Source organism: Haematobia irritans, chromosome 3, assembly GCF_050003625.1.
Source record: "Haematobia irritans isolate KBUSLIRL chromosome 3, ASM5000362v1, whole genome shotgun sequence".
NCBI classification, from domain to species: domain Eukaryota; kingdom Metazoa; phylum Arthropoda; class Insecta; order Diptera; family Muscidae; genus Haematobia; species Haematobia irritans.
In genome coordinates, this window is record NC_134399.1 from 12,086,733 (window position 1) to 12,106,387 (window position 19,655).

Consider the following 19,655-nt stretch of genomic DNA (forward strand, 5'->3'; position numbering starts at 1 on the left):
ATACAAAACTTAAAAATATTTTTGCTTGACACACGTTTCATAATTCGGACTTCTACTTAACAGAAACTTATGAAGTGACTTGTTTTTCGAAACGAATGCTTTTGGGCACTACTTGGTTATAAAACTGACAAGATATCCCTCCGCCAATACTGATAATGATCTGGCATCGCTCAATACGTTACACTATGCACTAATCAACGGTCTAGATTGAATGGCAACTTTGGTTAAAGCATTCAATATGGCAATACCATAGGCATAACTGAAAATCAGCTGATGTTTTGGTAGTTGTATTGTCACCAGTGGAAAGAAGGAAATAGATGTAAAGTAGGAAATTTTTAATAAAGGATATTATTAATGAAATATAGTGTCATATAATATACAACAATTGCAGTGATAAATGTTAACCATATTTCTTTTCCAGAGTTGAACCACTGGACTTCCTACCAATTGTTCGCAGAATGAATTTCTTAAGGCAAACTCTCAACATTACGAAACAATGGACAGCACAAGGTAGTGTATAGAATTTAATTTAATAGTACATGCCGGTTGGTATATAATAATTAATATATAGTTTTAAGTTGGATTAGATTCATCAGTAGGCATGACGACCATGCTAACCAAATGGCAATATAGGGCTTATATATCAGGTATTAATTTGTGCTCTATAGATTCATAGAGCCAATAGCAAGAGCCATGCAATATCAACCCATGCCTTCGATTATGAAAAAAATGTTTTTCAAAATGAATAGAAGCTATGTAAATATGATATCAATATATGAACATATATAGCCACCTCTTAGATCAAAGTGGGCAGGAATAATTTAATAATTTAGTCTAGCAGTATAAGCCGTAATTGATCTTTCCAATTCTTATTCGATCCATAATAGATTGCAATTTGTTTGACAGTACAAAGGCGAAAGATGTCGCTGCGATCAATTTTATTGTAGGATTGAAAAACAAACAAATGGTTATCTATTGGACAACAGATGTCGCTGAAAAATATTCCTTCATGGGGAAAGTATTAATTAGTTCAATCGTACAAATTACAATTAAACGCTATTCTAAAATTTTACTAATATGGATGACTTTTGGGATATATGATTAAGCTAACTCCTAGCCGTCATTTCGAAAACCTTACATTTCTGATGAAATCGAAACAGGTTCAGCAAGATAAAGTGTATATACAGTGCAAAACGCGATACTAGGAACTTAAGGGTGTATTTTAAAAATTGAGAAAAAAATGTTCCCCTTGACCTTACAGCTTTTTTTTTTGTTTCAATATAGCCATGATCCTAATTAATGTACGCCATATGGTATTACAAATTGAAGTTTGTATATTCTCCACCATAGAATGAAAACCCCCTCATATTAACCCGTATATGCCGACGGGCCATTATATTCTGTAGCACACCAACAAGTAGGTTAGAAAATGTAAAGCACCGTAAACGCAGAAACCTGAACATAACAGGTGTACTACATGTAGTACGGTCGGCATATCTGGGTTAAGTTTGGCATTCTGAGTCGGTCTAGTGAAATCACGTACGTCCGTCTGTTGAAATCACACTAACTTTGGAACGAAACAAGCTATCAACTTGAAATTTGGCGCAAGTACTTCTTATTAATGTTGGTCGAATAGCATAAAATTACCATATCGGGTCACTTTTAGGTATAGCCCCCATATGAAAGGAGCAATTTTCAACCGATCCGGTGGAAATTTGTTACGCGATGTTAGTATATGCTCTCAAACAACCATGCAAACTTTGGTCCATATCGGTCCATAATTATATATCGCCCCCATTATAAACTGATTTGTTTTCCGGATCGTCCTGGAAGTGAAAATTTCATCCTATCCCATTGAAATTGGGTGCGTTATGTCAGTATATGCTTTCTACTAATTATGTAAAAATTGGTTCAATATAATATATAGGTCCCTACTGACCTATTTATTTATATGTTGAAACTTATTGTGTACCACCGAGCCCTTATTGTCTCAACGGGGTCCTGACCCACATCTCGAATACCTAACTTTGGAGTCCCTATAGGTAACCTTCTGAACCAGGGGGTCCCATCTGGCCCTTTTTAAGTGTATTGTTGAATAATTCAAAGTTATATTTTGTAAAGACCCGGCTGCTTTTAAAGACCCGTGTGAATAAATAAATATCCCGACCACAAAAATTTGACTTCTAGAGCCTTATAGAAGAAAAAATTTCATCCGATCCGGTTGAAATTTGGCTCTTTTATTACCGTTCGAGAATTGATCGTGCATGATAGCCTTTGACAGAACTTTCTACGCAATCCATGGTGGAGTGTGCATTCGGCATGGCCGAACTTACGGTCGTATATACTGGTTTATTTTAAATTATTCCATATAATTTGAAGCCACTGTATTGTGGTTTCGGATATCGATTCTATTATTGGAGCGGTAAATTTATAGAACATTTCAAAGGACGGTTAGGTTTTTGTAGCCTTTGAAATAAATATGTACTTCTAAACAGAAGAAACTCGTATTGTACTTCAGCTAGAATCGAGATCAAGGAACTCTGCGACTAAGGTGGGATGTGTCTAGTGTGATCTAGTGGTGAGTCGGTTAGCTTTAGCTGGGCAAGAGAAAAGATGACGTGTGTCATGTGGCATGTCAGCTACGCGGCCATCAATCACTGATAATAGGAAATGAGGCAGCAGCACTTGCCTGATCTTAATTGGGCCAAAAATACCCTAGTTCTCCGTGAGAGGTCTATTTCCTCCGGTGCTATGAACGGTGGTCGGACTGTGAGAACAGGCTTCTTATCGCTTCAGCTACAGTGTTCTCATGAATCCTGTTAAAACCTGCCTTTTATGCTAACTAATTTAGAGGCTCTCTTTTGTAGCCCTGGATCTCGCGATCAAGATGATGTAGATCAACCGTTACATGCCTAGGTGAGGTTTTTTATTCATGAGAAGGTGGTTTGGATGATTACTGCGGTAAAAACCAAGGAGGTACTGCTTTGACAACATGTAGTTGTGCCTACGCACAGCGATGCTATTTGTATCCATTTAAAGGTGATCCAGGGGTGTGCTGCGGAGACATCCTGTCACAGTTCTGAGGGCAGCGTTGTAGTTAGGTTAGGTGGTAGCCCGATGTATCAGGCTCACTTAGACTATTCAGTCCATTGTGATACCATATAGGTGAACTTCTCTCTCATCACTGAGTGCTACCCGATTCCATGTTAAGCTCAATGACAAGGGAACTCCTTTTTATAGTCGAGTCCGAACGGCGTTCCACATTGCAGTGAAACTACTTAGAGAAGCTTTGAAACCCTCAGAAATGTCACCAGCATTACTGAGGTGGGATAATCCACCGCTGAAAAACTTTTTGGTGTTCGGTCGAAGCAGGAATCGAACCCACGACCTTGTGTATGCAAGGCGGGCATGCTAACCATTACACCACGGTGGCTCCAGCGTTGTAGTTATTCCACTGCATATCACTAGTCTGATGAGTCCACATAGTCGTCAAGTGACTTGAGGACCTTGTTTCTACCGTGAAGCTTATCAAATTGCAGTGGCATGGGCAGACGACTTGAAAAGGCTGCCGAATTTCACACCGAAAATTTTGGACCTGGGTACTTCTGCCGTCCATGTAGTGAATAGTGTGGCCGAGGTTTTGGAGGCGGATATCCTCAAATTTCTAGCAGTGACAAACTGATAAGATCAGCAAGGCAGACGTTTAATCGATCGCAGATGTCATCAACATTGGGTCCGGATACTGTGTGAGCTATATCAGCAGGCCTATCGTGTGTTAAATTTGTTCGGATTATTTCCATATTCATTAGCTAGAAAAAATTCCCAAAAAATGCCAAATTTTGGTGAAGATCAGATTAAGAACTACGTGCAAACAAATAAATAAACATGGAGAGAATTAAAGAGCTCGACCAACTCAGGCGATTATTCTCTATCGATCGATATTTAAATTATTGGACTTGAGGATTACTATTTTTGGAATATTGATCTTAGACCGCTTTGTGGTCTAAGCTGTAAGGCCCTATATTTAGGAAAATATTCAAGAGAAGTAGTAAGGCTATTGCTCTCATTCTTGTAAAGTTTTTAGGGTTTTACTTGGTTACATATATGTCGAAAACAAAAAATTAATAAAAATATAAGTAAACATTTCTAAATATTCGGGCTTTTATATTATATTTTTAAGATTCCAAAATTTCAAATACTTATATTATTAAAAGATTTTAAAATTCAATATTTAAAGTTTCAATGACTAATGTTGACCAAAAAAGAAATGTTCTTTTAACTTCATTTTATTTGCTTATATCAATTTTTCATTGATTATTGTCAAAAACAAAAATACTGCCACACTTCAAGTACGCGTCCCTCCATCCATTCCATCTCATTGATCTTAACCTTAACAAATTATAATTTATTTTTTGTCAATATTTGATATGGGCACACCTCTTCAGGCAAGAAACGCAAAATCATTCCACATTTATATGTTAGAGCCCACCATTTTTATTAAACACATCTGTATTTAGAGATTTTATTTTGCCATATGTTTGTGTTTTGTCGTACTTCAGAAGCATGCATAGCCGACGCCAATCAGTGGCCACAATTTCTATTAAACAGGGCATAGAAAGCAGGTGCTGCTGTATATATAATTCAAACGCCTCTTCTAAGAGGATGATGTGGCAAATGTTTAATTGTATAAATGGGCACACTATTCCACATCAACCCTTTTGAAATTGTATAGCGATTGTTAATTTTGCAAAATTCTGATTTGTGGTTATTCTTCTGTATTTGATTTCATTGCTTTGATCCATGATTAGAAAATGTGATTTCGAAAAAGAAATTTCTTAATATGAATACAGAAACTAGAGATTTTGATCAGAAAGGACATAATATTATGTTAATTTGGAGGAGTATACGTAGTTTGGAGAAATTCATATTCAACTTTAGTTCACTTTTAAACTCTAATATTTTCTGGTAACCCAAAAAACAAATTTAAACCTTCTATAAATACCAACTTTCCAATCGATTTCACAGAAATCAGCCACATGTTAGCAATTCATTTTCTATTTTGTTTTTATCTTATTGGGGTTGCAAAAATATATTTCATCGGTCAAAATGTAAATTTTACCTCAGGAGCTCTCTCAATATTGCTTCGTTAAAAATAGATAACCAACGTACAGTTACCAAAATAACCTTTCATCCATTCTAATATGACGTTTTTCTTTTCCCACAAGAATTTTAGTTTTGAAAAAAATAAAAATCAACTGTGAAAATGAAACTAATCACACACACACATGTCTGGCCAAATTCAAATTTGACCATCTCAAACTGATGACCACCCATTGTGCATATGGGAATTTTAATCCCTTCCATACACATTGTGTGACATTACAATAGAAGAAACAATTATAAAAACAGTCAGTGTCCATGGCAAAAGTCTACAAAAGAACAATAAAAGTGGCCAATTTTTAAATTTAAACCCGAACGTATTTGCATGATTCAAGTGTAAAAAAACAATACTCGTTATTAAAATTGGTCCATTGATTGAAAGTGGACACATTTGGTCATATGAATAGGAGGATTAGGAAAGGTGTAAATAATTCGCGTATATATTTTTTTATATATAAAACACCTGCATTTGATGGATTGGAACTTATAAGCCTATGTGGCATTTGTTATTATTGTAGTCTCTAGTATTTTCATAAATCATGAAATTATGGGAAAAAGAAGAAGTCGAGGTTTTGAAAATGTGGTCAATTGGAACTTTAAGTCCTTTTTACATATATTATTTTTCTAGTACCTAACATTTGCAAGTATCATGAAATCGGTTAGGAAGAAAATAAAATATTGAAAATTTGGTGCTACACGAAAATAGAAAATTTTGTCCAAATATTATTTCTATAGAATTTTTTTTTGTCCAAATATTATTTCTATAGAATTTTTTTAAAAAAATTTTATTTCTATTGAAAATTTTTGTAAAATTGTATTTGTATAGAAAATTTTGTTAGAATTGTATTTGTACAGAAAATTTTGTCAAAATTTTATTTCTATAGAAAATTTTGTCAAAATTTTATTTCTATAGAAAATTTTGTCAAAATTCTATTTCTATAGAAAATTACTGCAAAATTTTATTTCTATAGAAAATTACTGCAAAATTTTATTTTTATAGAAAATTTTTGCAAAATTTTATTTCTATAGAAAGTTTTTGCAAAATTTTATTTCTATAAAAAATTTTTGCAAAATTTAATTTCTATAGAAAATTTTGCCAAAATTTTATTTCTATAGAAAAATGTTGTCAAAATTTTATTTCTAAGAAAATTTTTCGAAAATTTTATTTCTATAGAAAATTTTGTCAAAATTTTATTTCTATAGAAAATTTTGGCAAAATTTTATTTCTATAGAAAATTTTGCGAAAATTTTATTTCTGTAGAAAATTTTGCGAAAATTTTATTTCTGTAGAAAATTTTGTCAAAATTTTATTTCTATAGAAAATTTTGCGAAAATTTTATTTCTGTAGAAAATTTTGCGAATATTTTATTTCTGTAGAAAATTTTGTCATAATTTTATTTCTATAGGAAAATGTTATCAACATTTTATTTCTATAGAAAACTTTTGCAAAATTTTATTTCTATAGAAAATTTTGTCAAAATTTTATTTCTATAGAAAATTTTGCGAAAATTTTATTTCTGTAGAAAATTTTGTCAAAATTTTATTTCTATAGAAAAATGTTGTGAACATTTTATTTCTATAGAAAATTTTTGCAAAATTTTATTTCTATAGAAAATGTTTGCAAAATTTTATTTCTATAGAAAATTTTGTTAAAATTTTATTTCTATAGAAAAATGTTGTCAACATTTTATTTCTATAGAAAATTTTTGCAAAATTTTATTTCTATAGAAAATGTTTGCAAAATTTTATTTCTATAGAAAATTTTGTTAAAATTTTATTTCTATAGAAAATTTTGTCAAAATTTTATTTCTATAGAAAATTTTGTCAAAATTTTATTTCTATAGAAAATTTTTGTCAACATTTATTTCTATAGAAGAAAATTTGTCAACATTGTATTTCTATAGAAAATTTTGTCAAAATTTTATTTCTATAGAAAATTTTGTTAAAAATTTATTTCTAAAGAGAATTTAAAAAATTTTTCTTCTATAGAAAATTTTGTTAAAATTTTAATTCTATAGAAAATTTTGTTAAAATTTTATTTCTATAGAAAATTTTGTCAAAATTTTATTTCAATAGAAAATTTTGTCAAAATTTTATTTTTATAGAAAATTTTGTAAAAATTTTATTTATATAGAAAATTTTGCGAAAATTTTATTTCTATAGAAAATTTTGTCAAAATTTTATTTTTATAGAAATTTTTTGCAAAATTTTATTTCTGTAGAAAATTTTATTACTATTGAAATTGTGTCAAAATTTTATTTCTATAGAAAATTTTGTTAAAATTTTATTTCTATAGAAAATTTTGTTAAAATTTTATTTCTATAGAAAATTTTTGTCAACATTTATTTCTATAGCAAAATTTTGTCAACATTTTATTTCTATAGCAAAATTTTGTCAACATTTTATTTCTATAGAAAATTTTGTCAAAATTTTATTTCTATAGATAATTTTGTCAAAATTTTATTTCTATAGAAAATTTTGTTAAAATTTCATTTCTATAGAGAATTTTGTTAAAATTTTATTTCTATAGAAAATTTTGTCAAAATTTTATTTCTATAGAAAATTTTGTCAAAATTTTATTTCTATAGAAAATTTTGTTAAAATTTTATTTCTATAGAAAGCTTTTGCAAAATTTTATTTCTATAGAAATGTTTTGCAAAATTTTATTTCTATCGAAAATTTTTGCAAAATTTATTTCTATAGAAAATGTTTGCAAAATTTTATTTCTATAGAAAATTGTATCAAAATTTTATTAGTATTGAAATTGTGTCAAAATTTTATTTCTATAGAAAATTTTGTTAAAATTTTATTTCTATAGAAACATTTTGTCAAAATTTTATTTCTATAGAAAATTTTGTCAAAATTTTATTTCTATAGAAAATTTTGTCAAAATTTTATTTCTATAGAAAATTTTGTTAAAATTTTATTACTATAGAAAATTTTTGTCAACAATTTATTTCTATAGAAAATTTTGTCAAAATTTTATTTCTATAGAAAATTTTGTCAAAATTTTATTTCTATAGAAAATTTTGTCAAAATTTTATTTCTATAGAAAATTTTGCCAAAATTTTATTTCTATAGAAAATTTTGCCAAAATTTTATTTCTATAGAAAATTTTGTCAAAATCTTATTTCTATAGAAAAATGTTGTTAAAATTTTATTTCTATAGAAAAATGTTGTAAAAATTTTATTTCTATAGAAAAATTTTGTCAAATTTTTATTTCTATAGAAAATTTTTGCAAAATTTTATTTCTATAGAAAATGTTTGAAAAATTTTATTTCTATAGAAAACTTTGGCAAAATTTTATTTCTATAGAAAATTTTTGCAAAATTTATTTCTATAGAAAATTTTTGCAAAATTTTATTTCTATAGAAAATTTTGTCACAATTTTATTTCTATAGAAAATTTTGCCTAAATTTTATTTCTATAGAAAATTTTGCCTACATTTTATTTCTATAGAAATTTTTTGCAAAATTTTATTTCTATAGAAAATTTTATCAAAATTTTATTTCTATAGAAAATTTTTATTTCTAACTTGCCTTTAAAATTTCGGTGCATCTTTTATTTTTTAATCCATTTAATTATGTATTGTTTTGTTTCAAATTCACCCTTTTTTATTTTTTTCTATTTTCTGAACTATTACCATTATCAAAAAAAGTACTTAAATATGGTTCAGAAGACATTGTGAGAAAGGGTCAGTGAGACAACATATTGCTTTCTAAAATTCACATAGCACATTGTGTCCAATAACTAACAATAACTATCAATCACTTTGCAGCATCTATGCGACCCATCATGGACACAATATTAAAAATTGAAGAAAACGTCATTTGGAGGCAATTATAGGAAATCTTATGCGTGTAAATGTATGAATGCATTTCATCCATTGACCATCACCACCACAACAATACAATGGTGGCTAAAGATTTTTCACAGAGATTAAGTGAAAACAAAAATCCATATTGATTTTCATTGCAACGACTATTGTTTCCACTTTAGCAAACTCAGAGTATATATGGCATGGCAAAAATGCACATTTCATATTTTTTTCGATTTCGAAATTTATGATAAGTTTGACCTGATGTATAGATTTTGGGTGCTGCTTTCAATCTTTTCTATCTCTTTGTCTATGAGGAGTAGGAAAAAGTATTGCATTTTTCCAATATGCCTTTTGTATACAATAATATTCCCAATAGTTATTCCCCGTTTAATCTGCTATATATTCGCTTTATGTACACTCGGATTCTTCATTTTTTTTTCTTTTTTCATGTTTATCAACGCTGACTGCATCTGTCAGGCCTATTTGATTAGAGTATTTGATTTGCTGAGAATGTTATAAAGCCGTCATCCCTTACTTTTGACTGTTATGGATAATGTTTGGATGCACCTTCGTTTTGCACGAGTCTGTCACACTTTTCATTTTGCTTTGTATTTCTTTGAGGTTTTGTCGGTGGGTTTTATTATTTACTTTCCACACTATTGTTTTTGTCATGAATGACGCCCCCCAAAATATTGATAAAAGGATTCAAAATGGGATTTTTGGTACTGAACTAAGCTGGAATATTGGCTGTTGTTTTGCTGGAAGTCTTGAGGAGATTGGCAACGTCAAACTTAAAAGTCGAGGTCGATTGTTTGTAAACTTCAAATTCGAATAATTCTAGTTATATCTGTGCTTTTGCCGTTTTAGCCATCTTTGTTTATAAGCTACTTCTTTTAGAATTGTTGACGTTTTGGTAGATTTTGCATAATATATAGAAATAAAAATTTTACAAAATTTTCTATAGAAATAAAATTTTGACAAAATTTTCTATAGAAATAAAATGTTGACAAAATTTTCTATAGAAATAAAATTTTGACAAAATTTTCTATAGAAATAAAATTTTGACAAAATTTTCTATAGAAATAAAATTTTGACAAAATTTTCTATAGAAATAAATTTTTGACAAAATTTTCTATAGAAATAAAATTTTGACAACATTTTCTATAGAAATAAAAATTTGACAAAATTTTCTATAGAAATAAAATTTTGACAAAATTTTCTATAGAAATAAAATTATGACAAAATTTTCTATAGAAATAAAATTTTGACAAAATTTTCTATAGAAATAAAATTTTGACAAAATTTTCTATAGAAATAAAATTTTGACAAAATTTTCTATAGAAATAAAATTTTGACAAAATTTTCTATAGAAATAAAATTTTGACAAAATTTTCTATAGAAATAAAATTTTGACAAAATTTTCTATAGAAATAAAATTTTCACAAAATTTTCTATAGAAATAAATTTTTGACAAAATTTTCTATAGAAATAAAATTTTGACAAAAATTTTCCATAGAAATAAATTTTTCACAAAATTTTCTATAGAAATAAAATTTTGACAAAATTTTCTATAGAAATAAAATTTTGACAAAATTTTCTATAGAAATAAAATTTTGACAAAATTTTCTATAGAAATAAAATTTTGACAAAAATTTTCTATAGAAATAAATTTTTGACAAAATTTTCTATAGAAATAAAATTTTGACAAAATTTTCTTTTTGACAAAAATTTCTATAGAAATAAAAATTTGAAAAAATTTTCTATAGAAATAAAATTTTGACAAAATTTTCTATAGCAATAAAATTTTGACAAAGTTTTCTATAGAAATAAAATTTTGACAAAATTTTCTCTAGAAATAAAATTTTGACAAAATTTTCTATAGAAATAAAATTTTGAAAAAATTTGCTATCGAAATAAAATTTTGACAAAATTTTCTATAGAAATAAAATTTTGACAAAATTTTCTATAGAAATAAAAATTTGACAAAATTTTTGTATAGAAATAAAATTTTTACAATTGACACATTTAAATTTGACAAAATTTGCTATTGAAACCAAAATTTGACAAAAGTATTGTATAGAAATAAAATATTGACAAAATTTTCTATAGATATAATATATTTACAAAATTTTCTATAGAAATAAAAATTTAACAAAATTTTTTTATAGAAATAAAGTTTTGCAAAAATTTATATGAAATAAAATTTTGGCAAAATTTCTATAGAAATAAAATTTTGGCAAAATTTCTATAGAAATAAAATTTTGACAAAATTTTCTATAGAAATAAAAATTTGACAAAATTTTTGTATAGAAATAAAATTGTTACAATTGACACATTTAAATTTGACAAAATTTGCTATTGAAACCAAAATTTGACAAAAGTATTGTATAGAAATAAAATATTGACAAAATTTTCTATAGATATAATATATTTACAAAATTTTCTATAGAAATAAAAATTTAACAAAATTTTTTTATAGAAATAAAATTTTGCAAAAATTTATATGAAATAAAATTTTGGCAAAATTTCTATAGAAATAAAATTTTGGCAAAATTTCTATAGAAATAAAATTTTGACAACATTTTCTGTAGAAATAAAATTTTGGGAAAGTTTTCTATAGAAATAAAAATAGAAATAAAATTTGGACTAAATTTTCTATAGAAACAAAATTTTGACAAAAATTTCTATAGAAATAAAAATTTGACAACATTTTTGTATAGAAATAAAATTTTGACAAAATTTTCTATAGAAATAAAATTTTGACAAAATTTTCTATAGAAATAAAATTTTGAAAAAATTTCTATAGAAATAAAATTTGACAACATTTTTGTATAAAAATAAAATTTTGACAAAATTTTCTATAGAAATAAAATTTTGACAAAATTTTCTATAGAAATAAAATTTTGAAAAAAATTTGTATAGAAATAAAATTTTGACAAAATTTTCTATAGAAAAAATTTTGACAAAATTTTCTATAGAAATAAAAATGTTACAAAATTTTCTATAGAAATAAAAATTTGACAAAATTTGCTATTGAAACCAAAATTTGACAAAAGTTTTGTATAGAAATAAAATATTGACAAAATCACCTATAGAAATAAAATATTGACAAAATTTTCTATAGATATAATATATTTACAAAATTTTCTATAGAAATAAAAATTTAACAAAATTTTTTTATAGAAATAAAGTTTTGCAAAAATTTAAATGAAATAAAATTTTGGCAAAATTTCTATAGAAATAAAATTTTGACAAAATTTTCTGTAGAAATAAAATTTTGGGAAAGTTTTCTATAGAAATAAAAATAGAAATAAAATTTTGACTAAATTTTCTATAGAAATAAAAATGGGACAAAATTTATTCTCCAAATTTTGGCTCGAATGGTAACCGTATTGGTTATACGCTTCACCATAGAAATGGAGGTATACACAGAAGAAATCGTTAAACTGATGCTTAATTTTATGATTTGCTTGATCTATGATCACTCCCAAAAAATGATAAATTTCACTAAATCCTAAAAAAATATGTCAATGAAAAAAATGTCACGGCGCAAAAACGGCGCTTAATTCGTGATGACCCAAAAAAAAAATAAAAAATTCCTTTCAAATCCAAAATTTTTATATGAAAAACTTATTTTGCTTATACATCTTGAATTAAGCATCGAAAATTCCGACCAAATCCTAAAAAATATTAATTTTTATATATTTTTTATTTTGCTTATATCTCCTAAACTAAACAACATATAGCGAAACGGAGCTTAATGCGTGATATCCCTCCCCCCAAAAAATCGAAAATTTTATAAACATCCTAAAAATTCAAATTTATTGGAAATGAAATTTATTTATTTATTTTATTTATTTATTACAATTCTAAAAACTATAATAAACATTAAAGCACTAGCTACAAAGGCTATCGGCTTAAAGGAAATGTTTAATTTTATTATATTTTAAACATTTATCTAATATTTCTAAAATTAAAATTGTAATTCAATTTAAGAAAGCATACTATAAAAAAAAATAATTGAAAATGTTTTTATTGGATCAATTACCATTTTTATTTAAATTGAAAGTTAATTAATTTGGCGATTAAATCGAAAAAATATTTTTTTCCCAAAAAATTTTATAAACTTAATGTGGGTATAAAATTCTATGACCATACAAATAAGTTCAACGTTAAAGAAAATTTTCGTACAAACCCCGAAAATAGTTAGAAAGAACGGCTTTATGATCACGACTTGGCGCCAGTAACTGTTTCCTTATTTTTAGTACATTTTCTAAGAAGAAATGAATTCCTAAATGGTAGTTAAAAAGCTCGCCAGTTTATAACATTTTCCCCTTATTTTAAGAAGGCATTGTGGAAATCTCAAAAAGTGGAGTACAATTTAATTCAATTTTCGTACAAAGTAGCAACTCTTGCCCTTTACCTTAAGTCGATATAGCGTTGTCCGTCCGTCTATCTGTGGGTCATATCGGACCAATTTTGGGTATAGCCCCCATATAAACCAATCCCCTGATTTGAAACTACCAGTAAACGCAATGTGGGTTAATTTTAGCAAAATGTCCAAAATTTTCCAGGCCAAATTTTCGGCCTTATATACTTTTTTTTATTAAGATATAAAAATTCTTAAATTCTATTTTATTACTCCCCCTTTTATCCTTTTCTGCTTACAGTTGTAAATAATTCCTATCTGCAAATGCGAGAAATGGCATCGCTTAATCAAATGCATCGTACTGGACCCCATGTTAAAACAAGACCTCCTCGTCAACCATTGGATGGTAAACCATTTGCGAAAGGTGTTGTCCTAAAGACACTCATCAAAAAACCCAAAAAACCTAATTCGGCCAATCGTAAATGCGTTCTGGTGCGTTTATCAACGGGTAAGGAAATGGTTGCCTATATACCGGGTATCGGTCATAACTTGCAAGAACACAATATAGTTTTGTGTCGTGTGGGACGTGTTCAAGATGTACCTGGTGTCAAGTTGAAATGTGTCAGAGGTGTTTATGATTTAAATCATGTTGTTAAAAATAAATAAAATTTTTTAAATTGAAGAATTTATTACTTATTTTTATTTAAAGATGCCTTTATACGCTGAAAACATTTTTTGTTTGTTTTTGGATTCAATCACAAAACTAATTGACCTAATTATTTTTATAATTAAACATGCATCATTGCCGATTGATGATATTATCTAGCACAGATTCCATGAACTAAAAAACGAATTAAATTGGCTTTAGTGGCGTATAGGGTTCACTTTTTGTGAAAGTATTTGGTACACCTGTTTGTGGTCCTAAAATACTTCTAGATTTTTTTAGGCAAATCGGATTTTAGGCAAATCGGATAAAAACTATGGTTTCTAGAAGCCCGAGAAGTGAAATCGGGAGAAAAAGTTAATATTTTGTACTTTTATAAGAGTACATATATTAAAAATTAAAATTGTATTTTTATATAATAAAATATTAATTTGAAATGTTAATATTTCAATTAAAATCATAAAAATTTTCAATAATTGGCCTAACTGTTTTTTGTTTTATTTAATAAAAAAATTTAATAGAGTAGTGAGATCTTCCATTTTATTGTAGAAAACGATTTTAATTCTTGCTGTTCATATTTATATTTGTTCATTGACTAAAATATTTGTGTAAAACAAGAATTAAAGGCGGGTTTTTATTACAAAAAGGAAGAACCCATTGCAGTTGGCGCCCAACGTGGGGCCCGTACAAATGGCCGTGGATGTGTTTTTTTGTCAGTCAATACACCGATGTGGTCGCACATAAATACAGATAAGCTATAACCATTCTGGAGATAACTAGATGCAGATTTTCAGTTCAATATAGCGTTTGAGATATAAGCACGGTTACCACATTTGGTGGAATTCTACCAAAAATGGTAGGTTTTTTACAGTTTGGTAGATTGGTAGAATTCATGATGTCTTGCTAAATTTTGCAAAATATTTCACTCCAGCCAAGAGGTAATTCACAAATTTTCTATAGAAATAAATTTTTGACAAATTTTTATATAGAAATAAAATTTCGACAAAATTTTCTTTATGAATTAAATGTTGACAAAATTTTCTGTAGAAAATATTTCAAAAATGTTCTTTATATTTAAATTAAATTTTGACAAAATTTTGTATAGAAATAAAATTTTACAAAAATTTCCTATAGAAATAAAATATTGACAACATTTTCTATATAAATAAATAAAATTTTGACAAAAATTTCTATAGAAATAAAATTTTGGCAAAATTTTCTATACAAATAAAATTTTGACAAAATTTTCTATAGAAATAAAATTTTGACAAAATTTTCTAACGAAATGAAATTTTGACAAAATTTTCTATAGAAATAAAATTTTGACAAAATTTTCTATAGAAATAAAATTTTGACAAAATTTTCTATAGAAATAAAATGTTGACAAAATTTTCTATAGAAATAAAATTTTGACAAAATTTTCTATAGAAATAAAATTTTGACAAAATGTTCTATAAAAATAACATTTTGAAAAAATTTTCAATAGAAATAAAATTTTGCCAAAATTTTCTATAGAAATAAAATTTTGACAAAATTTTCTATAGAAATAAAATTTTGACAAAATTTTCTATAGAAATAAAATTTTGACAAAATTTTCTATAGAAATAAAATTTTGACAAAATTTTCTATAGAAATAAAATTTTGACAAACTTTTCTATAGAAATCAAATTTTGATAAAATTTTCTATAGAAATAAAATTTTGAAACATTTTCAATAGCAATTAAATTTTGAGTAAATTTTCTATAGAAATAAAATGTTTGCAAAATTTTCTTTAGAAGTAAAATATTTAAATTTTTTTATAAATTAAATTTTGACAAAATTTTGTATAGAAATAAAATTTTACAAAAATTTTCTATAAAAATAAAATGTTGACAAAATCTTCTATAGAAATAAAATTTTGCCAAAATTTTCTATAGAAATAAAATTTTGACAAAATTTTCGATAGAAAGAAAATTTTGACAAAATTTTCTATAGAAATAAAATTTTGACAAAATTTTCTATAGAAATAAAATTTTGACAAAATGTTCTATAAAAATAACATTTTGAAAAAATTTTCAATAGAAATAAAATTTTGTCAAAATTTTCTATAGAAATAAAATTTTGACAAAATTTTCTATAGAAATAAAATTTTGACAAAATTTTCTATAGAAATAAAATTTTGACAAAATTTTCTATAGAAATAAAATTTTGACAAAATTTTCTATAGAAATAAAATTTTGACAAACTTTTCTATAGAAATCAAATTTTGATAAAATTTTCTATAGAAATAAAATTTTGAAACATTTTCAATAGCAATTAAATTTTGAGTAAATTTTCTATAGAAATAAAATGTTTGCAAAATTTTCTTTAGAAGTAAAATATTTAAATTTTTTTATAAATTAAATTTTGACAAAATTTTGTATAGAAATAAAATTTTACAAAAATTTTCTATAAAAATAAAATGTTGACAAAATCTTCTATAGAAATAAAATTTTGCCAAAATTTTCTATAGAAATAAAATTTTGACAAAATTTTCGATAGAAAGAAAATTTTGACAAAATTTTCTATAGAAATAAAATTTTGACAAAATTTTCTATAGAAATAAAATTTTGATAAACTTTTCTATAGAAATAAAATTTTGACAAAATTTTCTATAGAAATAAAGTTTTGACAAAATTTTCTATAGAAATACAATTTTGGCAAAATTTTCTATACAAATAAAATTTTGAAAAATTTTTTTATAGAAATAAAATTTTGACAAAATTTTCTATAGAAATGAAATTTTGACAAAAATTTCTATAGAAATTGACAAAATTTTCTATCGAAATAAAATTTTGCACAAATTTTCTATAGAAATTGACAAACTTTTCTATAGAAATAACATTTTGCAAAAATTTTCTATAGATATAAAATTTGGACAAAATTTTCTATAGAAATAAAATTTTGCACAAATTTTCTATAGAAGTAAAATATTGACAAAATTGTCTATAGAAATAAAATTTTGACGTAATTTTCTATAGAAATTGACAAACTTTTCTATAGAAACAAATTTTTGACAAAATTTTCTATAGAAATAAAATTTGAGACAAAATTTCTATAGAAATATAATTCTGACAAAATTTTCTATAGAAATAAAATTTTGACAAAATTTTCTATAGAAATAAAATTTGAGACAAAATTTCTATAGAAATATAATTCTGACAAAATTTTCTATAGAAATAAAATTTTGACAAAATTTTCTATAGAAATAAAATTTTGACAAAATTTTCTATAGAAATAAAATTTTGACAAAATTTTCTATAGAAATAAAATTTTGACAAAATTTTCTATAGAAATAAAATTTTGACAAAATTTTCTATAGAAATAAAATTTTGACAAAATTTTCTATAGAAATAAAATTTTGACAAAATTTTCTATAGAAATAAAATTTTGACAAAATTTTCTATAGAAATAAAATTTTGACAACATTTTCTGTAGAAATGAAATTTTGCAAAAATTTTCTTTATAAATTAATTTTGACAAAATTTTCTATAGAAATAAAATATTGACAAAACTTTCTATAGAAATAAAATTTTGACGAAATTTTCTATAGAAATAAAATATTGACGAAATTTTCTATAGAAATTGACGAACTTTTCTTTAGAAATAAAATTTTGACAAAATTTTCTATAGAAATCAAATTTTGCAAAAATTTTCTATAGAAGTAAACTTTGGACAAAATTTTCTATAGAAATAAAATTTTGACAAAATTTTCTATAGAAATAAAATTTTGACAAAATTTTCTATAGAAATAAAATATTGGCAAAATTATCTATAGAAATAAAATTTTGACGAAATTTTCTGTAGAAATTGACAAACTTTTCTATAGAAATAAAATTTTGACAAAATTTTCTATAGAAATCAAATTTTGCAAAAATTTTCTGTAGAAATTGACAAACTGTTCTATAGAAATGAAATTTTGCAAAAAAAATTTCTATAAAAATAAAATTTTGTCAAAAATTTTCTATAGAAATAAACTTCTGGTTGAAGTAACGTTTTAAATTGAAATTTAATTGGCTCACACAACTTCGTGATTCAAGCAAATAAAATCAATTTTTTTCTGTGTACAACCGTTGCCATTGTTCAATCATTGGTTGGTGCCAATTTTTTTCTACACTTAAGGCATAAAACATTGTCCTCTTCAATTGTTGAAGGAGGATTTACCTTTCCTCCTCCTTGTTGTGTGTGTTATGTCTATTCACATAATCTTAAGTCAACAGCATCTCTTCATGGGTTCTGTAGGTGCTTTTCTCCTTTTTGTGGAAGAAAACTCCTTTCGATATTTGTTATTTCTTTGGACATTGTCATCGTCCTTTTTTACAAAGAAATAATAACAAAACAGGATTTCGTAAGTATTTTTACGCTTTAACATTTACTGGAGGATAATCTTTTGTGGTTTATCTATAATTTAATGCATTTCTCTTGTCGTTTTTTGCATGCTCATTATTCGTTGAATAACAATTGGCTGACGACGACTGGATGCTGATGCTGCCAACAACCAATTTGATGCTAAATGAGTTTTTGGTCTTTTTGCTTTGTCAGCCATGGGATTTTCGTCTCGCCCATACGCCTCTTTTTCACAGCAATCGATGTCTTATTCTCAATTTCACCAAGAAATTTATCGACAAAGAGGATTTATTTGTTTTGACTTGGCAAAAAAAAAAAAGAAAATCCCAAATCCCTATTTGTCCATCCATGTCTGTTGTTGCTGGGGATGTATCTTGTTGTCTTGCTTCCAGATTCTATGTTAAAGATGCATTTTTTGTAATTATAATAGGGCTATGTGCTATTATTGCGACAGACGATCATTTGCGAGATTTCAATGCAAATTAGTCCTCATTAAAAACAAGACAAATAAGTGGATCAATTTCGAAAGACTTTAACAAAATGTGGTAAAGTTTTTGTCGATGGATTCCAACACGGTTGCCACAGTTGGTAGGATTCTACCAAAAATGGTAGATTTTTTAATGTTTTGATAGAGTTTGCAAAATATTCTAACTTAAGGGAATTCATTAACAGAAATGAAATTTTAACAAATTTTTCTATAGAAATAAAATTTTGATAAAATTTTCTAAAGAAAAAAAAATTAACAAAATTTTCTATAGAAATAAAATTTTGCAAAAATTTTCTATAGAAATAAAATTTTGACAAAATTTTCTATAGAAATAAAATTTTGACAAAATTTTCTATAAAAATAACATTTTGAAAAAATTTTCTATAGAAATAAAATTTTGCCAAAATTTTCTATAGAAATAAAATTTTGACAAAATTTTCTATAGAAATAAAATTTTGACAAAATTTTCGATAGAAAGAAAATTTTGACAAAATTTTCTATAGAAATAAAATTTGAGACAAAATTTTCTATAGAAATGAAATTTTGACAAAAATTTCTATAGAAATTGACAACATTTTCTATAGAAATAAAATTTTGAACAAATTTTCTATAGAAATTGACAAACTTTTCTATAGAAATAATATTTTGCACAAATTTTCTATAGAAATAACATTTTGCAAAAATTTTCTATAGAAATAAAATTTGGACAAAATTTTCTATAGAAATAAAATTTTGCACAAATTTTCTATAGGAGTAAAATATTGACAAAATTGTCTATAGAAATAAAAT

The 19,655-nt window shown here is 25.4% G+C and overlaps 1 protein-coding gene across 2 annotated transcripts; it reads left to right on the plus strand.

Annotated features, from left to right (window-relative positions):
* Window positions 1-218: 218 nt before the first annotated feature.
* On the plus strand, window positions 219-14,035 carry tko (30S ribosomal protein S12 technical knockout). 2 transcript variants are annotated; one of them, XM_075301030.1, is made up of 3 exons: window positions 219-324; window positions 422-510; window positions 13,652-14,035. In XM_075301030.1, exons 2-3 carry the CDS (start codon window positions 459-461, stop codon window positions 14,014-14,016), a joined length of 417 nt encoding a protein of 138 aa, XP_075157145.1. In that variant the 5' UTR covers window positions 219-324; window positions 422-458; the 3' UTR covers window positions 14,017-14,035. The 2 variants fall into 2 exon arrangements, with proteins under 2 accessions (XP_075157145.1, XP_075157146.1); XM_075301031.1 differs by having other exon boundaries at window positions 258-319.
* Window positions 14,036-19,655: the final 5,620 nt, after the last annotated feature.

Bases quoted from the DNA above. Each gene is read 5' to 3' on its own strand.
- tko (XM_075301030.1), top strand. From the start codon at position 459: ATGAATTTCTTAAGGCAAACTCTCAACATTACGAAACAATGGACAGCA. The intron at 511-13,651 runs GTAGTGTATAGA...TTCTGCTTACAG, and splicing joins GAAACAATGGACAGCACAAG to TTGTAAATAATTCCTATCTG.